This window comes from Elgaria multicarinata, chromosome 21, assembly GCF_023053635.1.
Source record: "Elgaria multicarinata webbii isolate HBS135686 ecotype San Diego chromosome 21, rElgMul1.1.pri, whole genome shotgun sequence".
Classification (NCBI taxonomy): domain Eukaryota; kingdom Metazoa; phylum Chordata; class Lepidosauria; order Squamata; family Anguidae; genus Elgaria; species Elgaria multicarinata.
Window position 1 is genome coordinate 6,374,528 of NC_086191.1, and position 17,519 is coordinate 6,392,046.

General features: G+C 47.4%; 1 protein-coding gene across 3 annotated transcripts; it reads right to left on the reverse strand.

Moving 5' to 3' along the window:
* Positions 1-445: 445 nt before the first annotated feature.
* Positions 446-14,629, reverse strand: THEM4 (thioesterase superfamily member 4). 3 transcript variants are annotated; one of them, XM_063146008.1, is made up of 7 exons: positions 14,487-14,629; positions 12,789-13,027; positions 10,820-10,979; positions 8,860-9,028; positions 6,869-6,979; positions 5,552-5,676; positions 448-2,232 (listed from the first exon to the last, which is right to left on the reverse strand). In XM_063146008.1, the coding sequence occupies exons 2-7, from the start codon at positions 12,918-12,920 to the stop codon at positions 2,147-2,149; spliced, it is 783 nt and encodes a 260-aa protein (XP_063002078.1). In that variant the 5' UTR covers positions 12,921-13,027; positions 14,487-14,629; the 3' UTR covers positions 448-2,146. The 3 variants fall into 3 exon arrangements, with proteins under 3 accessions (XP_063002080.1, XP_063002078.1, XP_063002079.1); XM_063146009.1 differs by lacking the exon at positions 14,487-14,629 and adding an exon at positions 14,352-14,371; XM_063146010.1 differs by lacking the exon at positions 12,789-13,027 and having other exon boundaries at positions 446-2,232.
* Between the last annotated feature and the right edge of the window lie 2,890 nt (positions 14,630-17,519).

Consider the following 17,519-nt stretch of genomic DNA (forward strand, 5'->3'; position numbering starts at 1 on the left):
GCCACAAGATGTAGTGATGGCCACCAATCTGGATGGCTTCAAAAGGGGGTTGGATAATTTCCTGGAGGTGAGGACTATCCATGGCTACTAGCCCTGATGGTTGTGCGTGATCTCCAGTATTTGAGGCAATAAATCTATGTGCACCAATTGCTGGGGAACATGGGCGGGAGGGTGCTGTTGCACCATGTCCTGCTTGTTCATCCCTGGCCGACGGCTGTTTGGCCACTGTGTGAATAGTGTGCTGGATTAGATGGACCCTTGGTCTGATCCAGCATGGCTATGTTCTTCTGCAGCATTCCAAAAGAAACAGAAGGATTTTCCTTCTTACAGAACTCACAAAGCATTTTTTTCCTTCCCCAAACCGCAGACATTCCTTTTGGCAAACCCGGTTTCCACATACATAAAGCTTGATGTGTCGCTAGAATGAACGGACAGCCAAGTAGCGATGGGGGAATCCACCCGCCTCCTTCATTTATTTGTAACTGGGCTTCTCACAACCCTGCGGAGAACTTCCGAACCCTCTGTCCCCAGCCCACAAATGGCGGGAATGATGGTACAGCAGCTTAGCTGGAATTAGGGAAAATATTTCCCAAGGCACCCAATATCCTTATTAGGAATATTGGGTACCCTGGGAAAGGTACATGTTCCCAAGGCCCCAGAAAAGATGGATGGGCATAGTTAAAATCATAGATGGAGAAGAACACGGGGAATGTACTGTCCGTACTAAAGGCAATTACGTGGCTTGAATTACATTGTAAGGAATTACAGCATTAGAACAATAAAAAAAATGATCTCAAATAGACGCACACACAAACGGAATCTCATCTCCAACACAGAGCTAACCAATCCAGCCTATAAAGAATACCCTGTCGGTAAAAGAATAAATAACAGTAATATTAAGTGCTCTTTCGGAAGAAGGAAGTCGTTCACTATTTACTTATCTGTTTAAACGCTCATTTGTTAAAATGGAAGATATAGCAGCGTTTCCTCTGTTGGAAATTCTTTTCTCTCGCTCTCTACGTCTTGGTTATATTTCTCCTCTGCCTCTCGATGGGAATGAGGAGGCGCATTGCTAAGACCACATAAACAGCGAAGGATTTCAAGCCTCGTGGTGAGAGTTTGCTTACAAAACAGCCTCTTGTAAACCAAGTGGAATTAATCCTGCACTGCCAAAAATACCCGTAAGGCAGCTTTTCCAGTGAAGCTCGGCTGTTCGAGAAGAACCACGTCCCAAACATTCAGGTGTAAAGTCAAATATAGATCTCCAAAGAAAGGCTTGTAGTTTGTAAGATTGGAACTTTCTAACAGTTCCAGCGAGTGAGTTAGAAGCACAGAACTCAGAGTCTGATTTGAAAGCTTGAAAGAACGTCAATTGCCCTCGATGACGTCTCTCGAAACCTATTAGAAACACACACATTTATTGGGAACTGATCTGACTTTTTTTCATTTTTATTTGGCTTTTACAGCTGTTTTGAGAGCCGCCTTGCTGTCTTTTGTACGTCTAAAAGTGCCCCCGGACTTGCTGGAAGCCGGAATGCAGAGCGTACCTTCCATACTCACAAAGTAACCATGTTGCAAAGAGTTAACCTGGGTCCACGTGAATATATTAATACGCCACCTCACTTATCAGAAGTTTTCTCTGCATACTAAATGCTACCTTCAAGAAAACTTTCTTATCCATCCCAGAAGAGACTGCACCAGGTTAAGTATGATTTGGTCCAAATTCTTTCATCTGGGACAACGGGCTATCTTGTATATACAAAAGAACCCATCTTTCCAGGATCACAATATCCACACACGTGCAGTCCGAGGAAGATTTTCTTTCTGGGAAGAGCAGGCATGTTGCCAAGGAAATGGGAGAGTTGGCAGAACAAAGGAAGACAGATACGCAGGAGACGACGGAGATGCCCTTGAATAAGTGCAGAAGGCTGGCTTTGTTTGGATGGACAGAGGTCACCCTCTAGGGCACAGAGGCCGGGCGCACGGAAGGTCTCCCAGACACCAGCACCGGTCATTCTGGGTAACAAGCATAACCCGAAGGCAGCATCAACCACGGGATACGGGACAGGAGAAGAGGCACGATTGGGATTCAAAGAGGTGAAAGAGACAAGGAACGTTGCTCAAGGCGTTGGTTTCAGGCGAAGAACTAGCTCCCGCGGGCAGGCTCAGGAGGGCGACTTGGCATCTGATTATCACTGGAGGGATTCTTTGACTGCAGTTGGATGAACAGAGCTGAAAACAAGGAGAGGGAGAAAGAAAGGAAAAAGGCAAAGGATTAGCTCTCTTCTAAGGAATGCTCCGATGTCAATGACTTGGCCAGCCTGGCTATCAGGTGTTCTTGGGTCCGGGGAAAGGAAATTCTTTGGTGGGGCGGGGGGGAGGCAGTGGCGTGGGAAACACAACAATGGATTGTGTTATGCAGGACCAGCAAATTAAAGTGCTAGCCACTAGATAGCTATTACCTCTGTGTGACCTTTTAAGTATTTGAAGAGTGCTATCATGCCTCCCCTCAATCTTCTCTTCTCCAGGCTAAACATGCCCAGTTCTTTCAGTCTCTCCTCCTAGGGCTTTGTTTCCAGACCCCTGATCATCCTGGTTGCCCTCCTCTGAACACGCTCCAGCTTGTCTGTGTCCTTCTTGAATTGTGGAGCCCAGAACTCCACAGTTCAATAGGGAGAGGGAGGTTTGAGCGTGCTCTTAAGGTGAGATCTGGTTTCAAGAGAAATCCTGACATAGTAGACAGGAAGCCACTGGTTGCCAACGTATGGTTATTGACAATAGAGTGTGAGACAATCTCTGAATCAAGGCATTTGCCAAAACGTATCCGGAAAGCTGGTTTAAGCTAACCACCAGTGCCTTTCTCAGGTTCCAGTGAGAGACTTTCCCCGTTTAATTGGCAGGGCGAGGGACTGAATTTAGGATCTGGATCAGGGCCCTCTTGGTTTGCAGCTGAGGCTTGGATGCTCTGCTCTGTGCCCAGTATAGGAAGATCTGCCACAGCAGGCAATGCGCGCATAGAACCGCTTCCTATCAGATACAGCTTTGCTACCCTCTAGTGGACAGCCGGTTCTTTTGAGCTCATGCGCTGCTCCTGGCAACAACCAGCAGCGGATGCCATGGAGGGACGAAACAGGATGGGGCGCGAACTGCATGAAGGCAGTTAACGTGCACGTTTCCAGAGAATAGATTCAGCAGCCACAGGGGATACCTTGAGCAGGAGAGAGATCATAGAATCATAGAATAGTAGAGTTGGAAGGGGCCTACAAGGCCATCGAGTCCAACCCCCTGCTCAATGCAGGAATCCACCCTAAAGCATCCCTGACAGAGGGTTGTCCAGCTGCCTCTTGAAGGCCTCTAGTGTGGGAGAGCCCACAACCTCCCTAGGTCACTGGTTCCATTGTCGTACTGCTCTAACAGTCAGGAGGTTTTTCCTGATGATCATACTTTTACTATGCAAACCTATACAGATTCAATCAATGAATACATCCAGAAGGGCAGAACCTCTTTCAGCACAAGGGCCAAATTCCATTTGAGAGAACAGAATAGTAGAGTTGGAAGGGGCCTCTAAGGCCATCGAGTCCAACCCCCTGCTCAATGCAGGAATCCCCCTTAAAGCATCCCTGACAGATGGTTGTCCAGCTGCCTCTTGAAGGCCTCTAATGTGGGAGAGCCCACAACCTCCCTAGGTAACTGGTTCCATTGTCGTACTGCTCTAACAGTCAGGAAGTTTTTCCTGATGTCCAGCCGGAATCTGGCTTCCTGTAACTTGAGCCCTGCACTCTGGGAGGATCGAGAAGAGATCCTGGCCCTCCTCCGTGTGACAACCTTTTAAGTATTTGAAGATCACAATGTGCAGGGGAGGGAGAGGTTAAACATTTTATTTATTTATTGCATTTTTATATGCTGAAGCTCTCCGGGCGGTTCACACAAATTAAAAGCCATTCAAAATATAAAAGACACGGTATCAAAACATGATATAAAATACAATATAAAAACACAAACCAGGATAAAATCATCAGTAGTGCAGAAATACAAATTTAAAACTGCCAAGTTAAATGTATAGATTGTTAAAATGCTACGAGAATAAAAAGGTCTTCGCCTGGCATCTAAGAGAATATAATGTAGGTGCCAAGCAAACCTCCTTAGCGAGCTCATTCCACAGCCGGGGTGCCACAGCAGAGAAGGCCCTGCTCCTGGTAGCCACCTGCCTCACTTCCTTTGGCAGGGGCTCACGGAGAAGGACCCCTGAGGACGACCTTAGGGTCCGGGCAGGTGCATATGGGAGGAGGCGTTCCTTCAGATAGCCTGGCCCCAAGCCGTTTAGGGCTTTAAATGTTAATACCATGTTACCATTTGGCAACCGCTGTTCCCCCTTGTTTTCACACACCCCTTTCTTCAGGACAAAAACGTAGATCAATTATTCCCTTCAGGCAGCTCCAGGTGTTTTGGACTACAACTCCCATCATTCCATACTGGCTGGGGCTGATGGGAGTTGCTATCCAAAACATGGGTACAAGGGTAGGGTGACCCTATGAAAAGGAGGACAGGGCTCCTGTATCTTTAACAGCTGCGTAGAAAAGGGTATCTCAGCAGGGGTCCTTTGTGTATATGGAGAACCTGGTGAAATTCCCTCTTCGTCACAACAGTTAAAGCTGCAGGAGCTATTCTAGAGTGACCAGACACGAAAGAGGGCAGGGCTCCTGCAACTCTAACTGTTGTGATGAAGAGGCGAGGGATTTCACCAGGCTCGCCATATATACAAATGACACCTGCTGAAATCCCCTTTTCAATACAACTGTTAAAGAGACAGGAGCCCGGTCCTCCTTTTCATAGGGTCACCCTCTACAAGAGCAGATGTTCCACAACACCGCCCGGCCCTCTTCCAATGTGTGGGCGACGGCTGGAATGGAGGAGTTCTTCTATTAATGACTGCTTATGCTATGAAGGGGGCAGGGGTTAGGGTTAGAGCATGCCAGGCCGCAAGAAACGAATCGACGGGAGGCAAACAGTCAGTTCGGCCCTTCAAAGCAAGGGGAAAGGTTTCTTGAGGGCAGGAGCAGTGAAGGGTGGAACTTTTATTTATTTATTACATTTTTATACCGCCCAATAGCAGAAGCTCTCTGGGCGGCCAAGGAATTCCTAGGAGGGCCGACCCCGACGACTTCAGGATCACGGCTTTGGACTCGCACGTCTCGGGCCCATGGATCACGGCTCCCGCGGGTGACAGCTTAGCACTCCTATGAGAGCCAGTGTGGTGTAGTGGCTAAAATGTCGGACTGGGAGTCGTGAGATCCGGGTTCTAGTCCCCACTCGGCCACGGAAACCCACTGGGTGACTTTGGGCCAGGCACACACTCTCAGCCCAACCTAAGTCACAGGGTGGTTGTTGTGAGGATAAAATGAAGAGGATAAAATGAAGAGGAGGATTATGTACACCGCCTTGGGTTCCCTGGAGGAAAAAAGGTGGGATATAAAAACAATAAATAAATGTAAATAAATCCTTGGGGGTCAGACATGTACAGCTGCCCAAAGAAGGTCAAGTCAGCACATACCCGTGGCCTCCGCGTGGAGGGTCTGCCCGTCAACGCTCCGCACTGCGCCGGTGAAGAACAACTTCCTGCCCTCCGTCCGGTCCAGCTTGCACTTCACTAGGACTACAGAGCCCAGAGGGATGGGGCTAGAAGGGTGACAGAGGCTCATCAATACAGCTCAGAAATACAGCACGGCTTCTCTTTCTGTGGCTAAAGCATCCCGTCCACCTCTCTCCTCCCCCACAATCCCACCACTAGGCCCTTTCCTCAGCTGGGGTGGATTCCTGCATTGAGTAGGGGGTTGGACTTGATGGCCTTGTAGGCCCCCTCCAACTCTGCTCTTCTATGATTCTATGATGACGGATTGAGCAGGGAAAGTGGGCCGGGAGTAGAGACAGTTCAGGGTCAAGGAGCCGTTACGATGTGGGGGAAAAGGAACGTATTTACATATGTGGTGGGAATGCAAATATGTACAAAAATTGTGGAAGATGGTGTTTTTGGAGATCGAAGAAATTGTGGGAATGAAGATAGAACGAACGCCAAAAGTTGCATTACTGTCACTATTTGAAGATTTAAAATGTAAAAAAGAAATTAAGGAATTGATAACGAATTTGCTGACTGCAGCAAGATTGATTGTAGCTAGGAACTGGAAGACTCAAGGGGATTCTTGTATTGAAGAATGGTACAAAGAAGTATGGGATATAGCTATCAATGATAAATTGACTTGTAATATTAAACTGAGAAGAGGTATAGCTAAAACAAATGATTTTGAAGGAATTTGGAAACAGTTCCTAATATTTGTGTTTTCTAAGGGAAGTGGGAAACCGCCAGCAGAAGAAAGTATGAGATTTTGGAATCAGGAATGAGATCCCGAGGTGGGGGGTGCACTGATATGTTAAGTTTGATTATGTTATATAGATATGATATTAATGTAATTCAACATTTATGTAGTATGTTGTTTTCTTTAATTGTAATGGTGCATGTTTAAGTATTGTAGAAAATAAAAATATTTAAAACAACAACAACAACGAGTGGGTTCTTCGCCAACAGACCAAGTTAGAAGCCAGTCAAAAGCTTGGGAGCACCGTGAGGACGAATCAAACTCACTTCTAGCTTTTCCCATCAGACCCGAAACAACTCTGGCTGTTCATGGCTGTGTTTTGACTCGGCTAAGAGCCTACATATTATAACTTCTTGTCAGTCAAAGGGAAGCCCACGTCCAAAGCCCACAAGAGCCTGGAGCAGGTAAGGAATGGACCACAGATAAACTCTCCTGGGTCGTGTCAGACCTCCAATCCTGGCGGCCAAACGCTTATTTTGTCAGGGCGCATCGCTCACCTCTTGTAGTCGATGGTGAGGTTAGCGGTCATCACCCTGCCGGCAACGCAGATAGCAGTGGACCCAAACGTGGCGTCCAGAATGGTGGCTGTGGAGCCGCCATGGGCAAACCTGGAAAGCAAAATAAAAATGAGGAGAACGATCCGGGCAACCAAGGAGAGATGAAGGTGGCGGCGCGTAAAGAAGACTGGGAATCCCCAAGTGCGGCCCAGACTTCCTGGTTGAACCGCGGGCTCAATTGAAGAAGCCGAGGGACCGCGGACGGACGCAGGTAAGGGAGGGGGGGGGTTTCATGGGCGATAGCAACAGCGGCAGGGCCCGGTAAACCCCACTTACCTTTCTGACGGAGCTCCGGATCGAGGCGAAGGATCCGCCTTCACCTCGATCCTCTTCGCCACGCTCCGCCAGCCCCCCAATCCTCTTCGCCTCCGCCTTAAGGGCAAGCGGAGCCCCCCGCTCCGCTCATGCTTCTCCGGTTCGAGGAGAAGCGGAGCACATCCCTAGTTTTTAATCAGTTTTTAATGTGTATTTTATGGCATGTTTCTATACTGTTTGTTTTATACTCTGAATGGTTTTAGTTTTTGTGAACCGCCCAGGGAGCTTCGGCTGTTGGGCGGTATAAAAATGCAATAAATAAATAAATAAATAAATAAAAGCTTTTTTAAAAATTCAGAAAGACTGTTAAGTTGGCGAATCTCTCCCGGCATGCCATTTCACAGTCTGGGAGCGGCAGAAGAGAAGGTCCTTTGGGTAATGACTGTCAGCTTAGTTTTCGCTGACTCAAGGAAATTCTCCCCAGAATGCCTGAGTGTGTGGGGCAGATTGTATGGGAGAAGGTGGTCCTGCAGGTAGCCTGGATTGATTGGAGGTCTTGCTCACTGCCATCTGGGGTGAGCTCAGTTAGAATTTTCAGAGAGCGTCGCGAGTGCTCTCACAAAATGGCTGCCACGAGGGGGCAGGGCAGGCTTGCCGGTTCGCCAAACGGCTGCTAGGGTGGGCGTGGCCGGCCACGAGATAGGCCATCTCTCGGAAGGCAAACTGGCGAGACTAAAAGGAAAGAATCGAGTACCTAAGGACAAGGCAGAAGTGGCAGGGCTGCATTCCGACACACAAAACTACTCTCTTGAAGCTGAATACAGATGGCGCTGGCTGGAGGGCAGCGCTTGATGTTGCACCGTGGCAAACTCACGAGGCTTTTTTTTAAAAAAAGGTAACTTAAAAAACCCCCCTAAGAAATAACATTAAAATTGGGAGGGGCAGGAAGTTTGGTTTGTGCCAAAAGAGGTGTCTGCAGAGACACCAGGACCCATGGGCATCACACTAGAGACCCCAGATATCTCATAGAATCATAGAATAGCAGAGTTGGAAGGGGCCTACAAGGCCAATGAGTCCAACCCCCCTGCTCAATGCAGGAATCCACCCTAAAGCATCCCTGACAGATGGTTGTCCAGATGCCTCTTGAAGGCCTCTTGAAGGCCTCTTGGAGAGCCCACCACCTCCCTAGGTCACTGGTACCATTGTCGTACTGCTCTAACAGGAAGTTTTTCCTGATGTCCAGCTGGAATCTGGCTTCCTTTAACTCGAGCCCGTTATTCCGTGTCCTGCACTCTGGGAGGATCAAGAAGAGATCCTGGCCCTAGGCCCAGTTCTTTCAGTCTCTCTTCCTAGGGCTTTGTTTCCAGACCCCTGATCCTCCTGGTTGCCCTCCTCTGAACACGCTCCAGCTTGTCTGCGTCCTTCTTGAATTGTGGAGCCCGGAACTGGACGCAATACTCTAGATGAGGCCTAAACAGTGCCGAATAGATGGAAACCAGCACCACGCGCGATTTGGAAGCTATACTTCTATTAATGCAGCCCAAAACAGCATATGCCTTTTTTGCAGCCACGTCATATTGTTGGCTCACATTTAGCTTGTGATCTACAACAATTCCAAGATCATGGAACAGCATAGTGTCTAACGAATATGAAGTCGAGTATTTCGTTTCTCTCACCCTGGATGTCCCTCGAGATAAATTCCTGGCTGGAAGACGCACACCATCCTTTGCTCTGACGGGTTGAAGAACATGGCATATTCAAAGCCCATGCCTTCAATGTCGACGTTCCTGAGGAAATGACGTGCGCGTGTGTCCTTCTCCAACTTGTGCTCTTGCCTTATCTTTTCTGCAGGAGCAGCAAGAAGCAACAGCAGTCAATGGCTCAGTTCAAAGAAAACATTAGTCAACACAGTGTGAAAACTCCACTCAACGGTTGAGTTCTTTGGGGGATACTCCCCACACAACATGTTCTAACTCCACCGTCGCGTGACTGTGGGCTACTGTGAAGCAGAGTAAAATCCATTGCGATGTTTGATTGACAGTTACTTCCCCCTCTCCTTCCCCCATCTTGCTGATGGTATCCCATCAGCCACTGCTGCAAAAAAAAAAAAAAAAAAAAGGAAAAAGAAACTGGAAGGGAAGAAGAAAGCCATTCAGCTACCAATTCTTAAAGTTCCATAACTGATCTTTCAACAACCAGCTGGAACAGCTACTGTCATTGAGAGGTCTGAGAGAGGAGACAACATGGCAGCTGGTGGTTTCAGGTGTGTGGATGAAAGGGCTTTGCTACGCCTTCAAATGCAGCCGGGGGAAGATGCTGAAGTCCATCATCCCCACCAGAGGCTCCACCCCAGTCTTTTAGCTCAACCAGCGAAGCTCTCAAGCACTACAATACACTTGCCAGTGCTGGCATTCTCTTCGCTAGTGTCTTTCGAAAGAAGTGCAATATATATTGGTCAGGGATAAAAACAAATGTGACGAAGGGAGTTTAGAGGAGTTTAGCCTGGAGAAGAGAAGGCTGAGGCGAGACAGGATAGAACTTTTCAAGTCCTTGAAAGGTTGTCACACAGAGGAAGGCCAGTATTGCTCCTCGGTCATCCCAGAGTGCAGGACTCGGAATAATGGGCTCAAGTTACAGGAAACCAGATTTCGGCTGGCCACCAGGAAAAAACTTCCTGACTGTTAGAGCAGTATGACAAAACATCAGGAAAAACTTCCTGTTAGAGCAGTCCGACAATGGAACCCATGACCTAGGGAGGTGGTGGGTTCTCCCACACTAGAGGCATTCGAGAGGCAGCTGTACAACCATCTGTCAGGGATGCTTTAGGGTGGATTCCTGCAGTGAGCAGGGGGTTGGACTGGATGGCCTTATAGGCCCCTTCCAACTCTATGTTTCTGTGATATGGATGATACAGAATTCTATTTCTTAAACACTTTTTCAGAGAAGATTTGTCTTTTCCCTGCCCCTTCCAACTCTACTATTCTACAATTCTATGATCAGGAAAAACTTCCTGACTGTTAGAGCAGTACGACAATGGAACCGGTTACCTAGGGAGGTGGTGGGCTCTCCCACACTAGAGGCATTCGAGAGGCAGCTGTACAACCATCTGTCAGGGATGCTTTAGGGTGGATTCCTGCAGTGAGCAGGGGGTTGGACTCGATGGCCTTAGAGGCCCCTTCCAACTCTGCTATTCTATAATCAATATATTATGTATATCAAGCAGTTAGAATGAGAAGAGCTAGGAAGTCTAAATTAAAAAAACAAGCCTGCTCTTAACTGTGCTTGTATCTGATCCCTAACTATGGACCATTAAGCTGTTAATTTTGTATCAATTCAGGAAAAGAGAAAGGGGGTCGTGGCAAGGCTTTTAAAAGGGGGAGATGGGTTGTAGCAGAAGGAGAAGGGAAAGAAAAGAGGACACTCCAAAGACGACGTGCTTTCTTCCACTTTCCTCTCCATGCCATTATCTTTTCATTTCCTGTCTTCTTAGACCATAAGACTGCGGGCAGAGAGCGTTTTGTTTCTGCTGATTGGTTGTAAACCGTTCCGGGAGCCTTTTTCTGGCTGAGGGGGTAGGATAAAAATGTGTAAAATAAAAAAATAGTAACACGAATTTAAAAAGTAAAATCCCCTTGCCTGGAACGTGTTCCAGAGTATGCCGATAAGAAGGCAGCTTTTTCCATGTTCCGCCTTCTACCATCTCTGTAAATTTGTTGAACTGATGCAACATTTCCTGGCTCCAGCTACAGTTAGGGAGGGCATGGTCCTTCGCCTTCTCAGACTGAGAGAGCAAGAGCTGAAAAGGAAGGCGGAGCGCATGCATGAGAGAGACAAGTGAATACGGAACAGAAGGGCAATAGGATACAGGTGCAACCACAACTAAGTTGGAGTTCCCACCATCTACCCTTCTCACCTGAGATTTGTTGCAGTCTAACAACTTCCCCTCCCTTTTCAGTAGAGATTTCAAGGGCATTACGAAACTCTTGGCCAACGTCAGGACTGAATTAGGACATGGCTGGTTGACCATCGTTCTGTGAGGACTTATAAAACGCCTAGTATCATACTGCCATTATACAGATCTATGGTGCGACCACACTTAGAATACTAAGTTCTGGTCACCACACCTAAAAAAGGATATTACAGAGCTGGAAAAAGGGCAGAAAAGGGCAACTCAAATGATTCAGGGGGTGGAGCACATCTCATATGAGGGAGGGTTACAACTACTGGGATTGTTTAGCTTGGAAAAAAGGAGGCTAAGGGGAGACGTGATAGAGGTGGACAAAATGATGCCTGGTGTGGAGAAAGTGGACAGGGAGACATTTTTTCTCCCTTTCTCATAATACTAGAACCCAACTGGGGTCATCCCATGAAGCTGATGGGTGGGAGATCCAGGACAAATAAAAGGAAGGATTGCTTCACACAGCGCATAGTTAAATTATGGAACTCACTACAAGATGTAGTGACAGCCATCAATCTGGATGGCTTTAAAAGGGGGTTGGACAAATTCCTGGAGGCGAAGGCTATTCATGGCTACTAGCCCTGATGGTTGTGTGCTATCTCCAGTATTCGAGGCAATAAGCTTCCAATTCACTTCAGAATCCAATATAAACTTCTCCTGTTGAGCTACAAAGCTTTTCACGGTCTAGCTCCTTCCTATCTCTCCTCTCTCATCTCACACTATTGCCCCGCTCGTGCTCTTCGCTCCTCTGATGCCATGTTTCTCGCCTGCCCAAGGGCCTCCACTTCCCTTGCTCGGCTCCGTCCATTTTCTTCTGCTGCCCCTTACGCCTGGAACGCTCTTCCAGAACATTTGAGAACTACAAGTTCAATCGCAGCTTTTAAAGCCCAACTAAAAACTTTTCTTTTTCCTAAAGCTTTTAAAACTTGATGTTGTGCAGACTTTATACTGTTAGTTTTACCCTACCCTGTGCCTGCTTACCCTACCCTGTGCCTGTTTGCATTCTCTTCCCCTCCTTATTGTTTTACTATGATTTTATTAGATTGTAAGCCTATGCGGCAGAGTCTTGCTATTTACTGTTTTACTCTGTACAGCACCATGTACATTGATGGTGCTATATAAATAAATAAATAATAATAATAATAATAAAGCCTGTGTGCACCAGTTGCTGGGGAAGATGGGTGGGAGGGTGCTGTTGCACCATGTCCTCCTTGTTCATCCCTGGCCGATGGCTGTTTGGCCACTGAGTGAACAGAGTGCTGGACTAGATGGACCCTTGGTCTGATCCAGCATCAGGGCACTTCGTATGTTCTTAAGTACCTTGGATAAATAAAAGCAGAAACAGTCCTAACTGCATTCACTTCAGATTTCAGCTTACCATGACTTTGCTTTCATTCCGCCCCTCCACCCAAAGAAACACTCTGCCTGCTGTTAACCCTGGGTTACTGCCAGTGAAACGCACACTTAAAAGGTCTGAGGAATCAACGCCTCCCCCGTGCTGTGGGCAAAGCGGGACAAGCATGTAGATGCAACTGAGGGGAAGAAGTTCACCACAGACAAAATGAAGTTCTTCTCAAAACCAAGGCAGAAGATGTGAGGTTTCATAAGGAAAAACGACACTTAGGTCTCCATCTCCCCAATACTCACTGTGGGATTCCAGATTGACATGAGGGAGGAATACTGCAAGGCTCCCTCGGACGCGGCTACCACCCGCGAGGCATCACTGGGGGCCGCCCAGCGAGCGAGCCCCTTGGCCAGCCAACGGCAGCTCCTCAGCATGACCTGTGCGGTGACGGGCTACACCAGGCCCTCGGGAAGAGCCTTCAGTTGTTCTCCTTGCTGGTTATGATGCAGTCAGAAGGAACGCTGACGTAGGAAGGGCACACCTATCATAGAATCATAGAATAGGGGAGTTGGAAGGGGCCTATAAGGCCATCGAGTCCAACCCCCTGCTCAATGCAAGAATCCACCCTCAAGCATCCCTGACAGATGCTTGTCCTGCCGAGGAAAAGCAGCCCCGTCAGGGAGATAAAAGGAAGGAGTCCTTCACGCAGCGCGTAGTCAAGCTATGGAATTTGTTTTATTTATTTCTGTTATTTATTATTGCATTTATATCCTGCCTTTTTCCCCTTGAATGAACCCAAGGCAGCATACATAATACTCCTCCTCCTCTCCACATTATCCTCACAACAACCCTGCGAGGTGGGTTGGGCTGAGAATCTGTGACTGGCCCAAAGTCACCTGGCGGGTTTCCGTGGCCGAGTGGGGACTGGAACCCGGATCTCTCAACTCCCAGTCCAACACTTTTGCTGCCAGGCCACACTGGCTCTCTAGCGATGTAGGAGGGAGCCCTTCGACTCCCAGCATTTCCCAAGCCAGCCAGCCAGCCAGCCAGAAAATAACGCGTTAATAGTTTCCAACTGGCCACAACATGGGCGGTTACTAATATTAAAGCGTCAGTTGTTGGTGCCACAGGAAATTACAGCCTCCATTAGTATCAATATCAAGCGAAGAGACGCAGGCATTTGGCAATACTAGGGTGACCCTATGAAAAGGAGGACAGGGCTCCTGTATCTTTAACAGTAATGTAGAAAAGGGAATTTCAGCAGGTGTCAATTGAAGAGGGTGAAATTCCCTCTTCATCACAACAGTTAAAGCTGCCCTCTTTTAAATCGGGCCACTCTAGTGTAGCTCCTGCAGCTTTAACGGTTGTGATAAAGAGGGGATTTCACCAGGTTCTCCATATATACAAAGGACACCTGCTGAAATTCCCTTTCCTACATTACTGTTAAAGACACAGGAGCCCGGTCCTCCTTTTCATAGGGTCACCCTGGGCAATACGTGAGGAGCCTGGGTCTGTTTTTCGGCTCACCGTTCTAAAGTGGTTATAGTGGCTCTAAATGTATGTGCATTTTGCATGTTTTTGTGGCTTTTAAATTTTTGTATATATATATATATATATATATATATATATATATATATATTTAAGTGTTTTTATCTCCTGGGAACTTGCCCAGAGAGCTTCGGCTATGGGGGCGGTATAGAAATGCAATAAAATGAATAAAATATTAATTAATTTAATAATTAATAAAATATTAATTGTTAAATAAAATGAATAAAATATTAAATATTAGGACAGTAAGGTTAAGCCATTGACTGCTATTAATAAAATGAATAGTATAGTAAAATAAATAATAAATGCTGTATCACCTCAGAAATGCACCTTGACCTCTACAGTGACCTCCTCCTCCTCCATTTCCGCCCCTTGACCTTGCGTGACCCCTGACCCCCCCTGCGTGACCCCTGACCCCCCGCCAGGTGGGGCTGCTGAGGGGGGGGACTAACCTGCACACGGCCGTGAATCTCCCGCCTCACTTCCTGCCCTTCTTCTCTTCGCCCTCACGAACAACCGGCTTCTTCTTTCCGGTGACGCCAGCCGGGAGCCGTGCGCGGTGACGCCACACGCAACCACTTCCGGCTCCGCCCCCTCCACCCGCACCGGTTTACCGGCCTTTGCGCACGCGCGCCTCTCGCGCTCGCTCCCTCCCTCCCTCCGCCCGACTACGTGTGACGTCACGCCGAGGCAATTTCTCTGCTCCTCCGAGAAGAATCCTCCTTGGCTGCTTGGGCGCTCTGCGCGTGCGCGACTCCTCGCCTGCTTACTCTTCTCCGTCTTCATCACCATGGCAACGCGGTGAGGGGCGCTGCCAGGCAAGCCACGACCGTCACCAGTTTTTTTGCCTTTTTTAAAAACAACAACAACCGTTTGCGGCTTCGCTTTTGTTTCCCCGTCACACACAAACTCGCCTCTTCATTAGCTCTGGGGTCTGTCAATCAGTTACAGAGTCCAATAAGGCGCCTCCTAGGATCATTTCCCAAACTTCCCTCCCTTCCCTAATCCCTGACTCTGATTGGGAAAGGGAACTGTCAGTCCCAAAGTGCGTCGATTGCCCACCCACAATCTAGCCAATCTGATTGGGCAAGGATTGAGCAAGTGCCGTTTCTCAGAGGTTCTTGCTTTTCATTGGACTAGAAGAACGCCAATCTAACTGGAAGCGTGACCGAACAAATGACACGCCTCTCTAAATTGGCTTCCAATAGCTTTTCTAAACAATACGTGCATCTGATTGGTCAAGAGGAATGCTAATCAAATCCCGTGTGGGAGTCCCTTGTTTGTTATTGGACGGTGATGCTTGAAATCTCTAGCTTAAACTAGGCTCTGAATCTTGGGAGGGGCACTCTGCATATGCTCAGAGGCACTGAATCTTTCTGTTTGTTTATAAGCGTTGTAGTGTACTTGATTGCATGCAGAGCTTTTCCCCACAACAACAACAACAACAACAACAACAATAATAATAATAATAATAACAACAACAACATATCTCTGAGCATGTGCAGAATGCCTGACAGCTTTTAACTAGCTTTTAACTCACTAATTTCAACTTGGGTCCAACCCTCAGTTTTAAGGTGCCACAAGGCTTGTATTATTATTATTATTATTATTATTATTATTATTATTTGCCACCCCCACAATAGGAAAAAGCTGTAGCTGTTCAATTTCTTTTATTTTAGTGTTAAAGACACTAGAAAAAAGCTGCCAAATGTAACTGCGTCTCAGCCTTGTTAAGCGTTCCACATTAGGGACTAGCAACATTCCTCTTGCCAATCCCCATACAATAATAATAAATAAACAAATTAAAAGGCTTATATCCTATTTTCCCTTTAAAAATTGAGGTGCAATTTCCCTGTGCCTTTATCACTTTCATATTATGGGTTGTGGGGGTGGGATGAACACATACTTTCCAGGCTACAAGTTCAGGAATGCGTGGGGTGGGGTGTTCAGAAAGGGAAAATACAGCTCCTGCTCCAAACACAGGTGATATCAACATCTGGGGTAACAGGCTGTGTGCCTCTAAGCATGTGCGGAATTCCCCCGCTCCCAGCGAATGCCCTTTCTTCGAAAAATATATTAATCAAGCTGAGTGCAAAGTGTCCCTGAGCATGTTCAAAATGCCTTTTCATCACAAAGGGAAATTGGGCCCGCTTGGCTGGATTCCTGTAATTCAGCCTTCCTGCCTCTTTGGATGTTTTCAACTCCGACTCCCATTTGCCACAGCCCAGCATGTTTGTATGGCTGGGAACATACCTTGCCTCTGAAAAAATGCCAGATCTCCCTGTCTCCAGCCTTACACAACCTTTTGTCCTGCAAATCTTCCAGATGACAACTCCCAACATTCCTGACTGCTAGCCAGGTAGCTGATGGGAGTTGCAATCCAAAACATTTGGAGTGCCGCCGAGTTACAGCAAGACTTACGTGGAGACTTTCATCGACGATTTTTCTGGTTTGTTTCCAGCTGCCGTCCGACGCAAGAGGGAGCAAACGGACTAAGCATGTATCCTGTTACCTCCCAGACAGACGGATGGGGTTCTCTGCCAACGAAGGCTCTGGCAATGATTTGCAGTGCTCTTAGGCAAAAAGCCTCTGTCTCCATTTAGGCCGAAAAAACGTGATCAAATGCTGACAAAGAAAAAAGACAGAAAGACAGAAAATAGAACAGGAAGAACACTGTGTAACGGAGGCAGGAAACTTTACCCGATGAATAATTAAGAGAAATAAATGAAAATGCAATGTATAGTTTATGCCTGCAGTTGTCTGGCTTAATTCTCATGGTGGCCATCGTAACGGCATCCAGGCTGTATCGTTTCAGAATGCAGGCAGCGGTTTGACATGATGGAATCCTTCCCCAGGCAAGAAACAAATACATCCCTGCATCTAGAAACCTAGCCCGTCAGCGACAAGTTTAGGCTAAAAGGCTGACATCCTAGCTTTCTATGAGGAGGGGTTAAAAAAAAATAGAGAGGTGCCTTCGCTCATATGAACCCCAGCACCATCACCTGATGTGGCACAAGTTCAATCCTTCAGGGAGAATTCAGACTGCGATCTCACATGAGAAAATTATCATTCTATTGTAGCTGCCCGATTCAGCTGGGAACGGGGTCTCCCGTGCTTCTAATAATCGCATTGGTGCCAGCGCATAGTTAAAGAATTCGCTACCACAAGATGTAGTGATGGCCACCAATGTGGACAGCTTTAAAAGGGAATTGGAGAAATTCCTGGAGGAGAAGGCTAGCCGTGGCTACTAGCCCTGATGGCTAGGTGCTACCTTCAGGCTCAGAGGCAGTAAGCCTATATACACCAGTTGCTGGGGAACATGGGCAGGAGGGTGCTGTTGCATCCTGTCCTGGTGGTGGGTTCCTCGCTGACAGCTGCTTGGTCACTGTGTGAACAGAGTGCTGGACTAGAACGACCCTTGGTCTGATCCAGCAGAACTCTTCTTATGTTCTTATGATGTGGTATCCATGAATAGGTGCCAGGGC

Excerpts from the sequence above, each read along its gene's own strand:
- THEM4 (XM_063146008.1), bottom strand. The coding sequence starts at position 12,920 with ATGCTGAGGAGCTGCCGTTGGCTGGCCAAGGGGCTCGCTCGCTGGGCG. Across the intron at positions 10,980-12,788 it reads TGTCAATCTGGAATCCCACA|CTCTTGCTCTCTCAGTCTGA; the intron begins GTGAGTATTGGG and ends CTTCCTTTTCAG. Across the intron at positions 9,029-10,819 it reads TACTCTGGAACACGTTCCAG|AAAAGATAAGGCAAGAGCAC; the intron begins GCAAGGGGATTT and ends CTGCTCCTGCAG.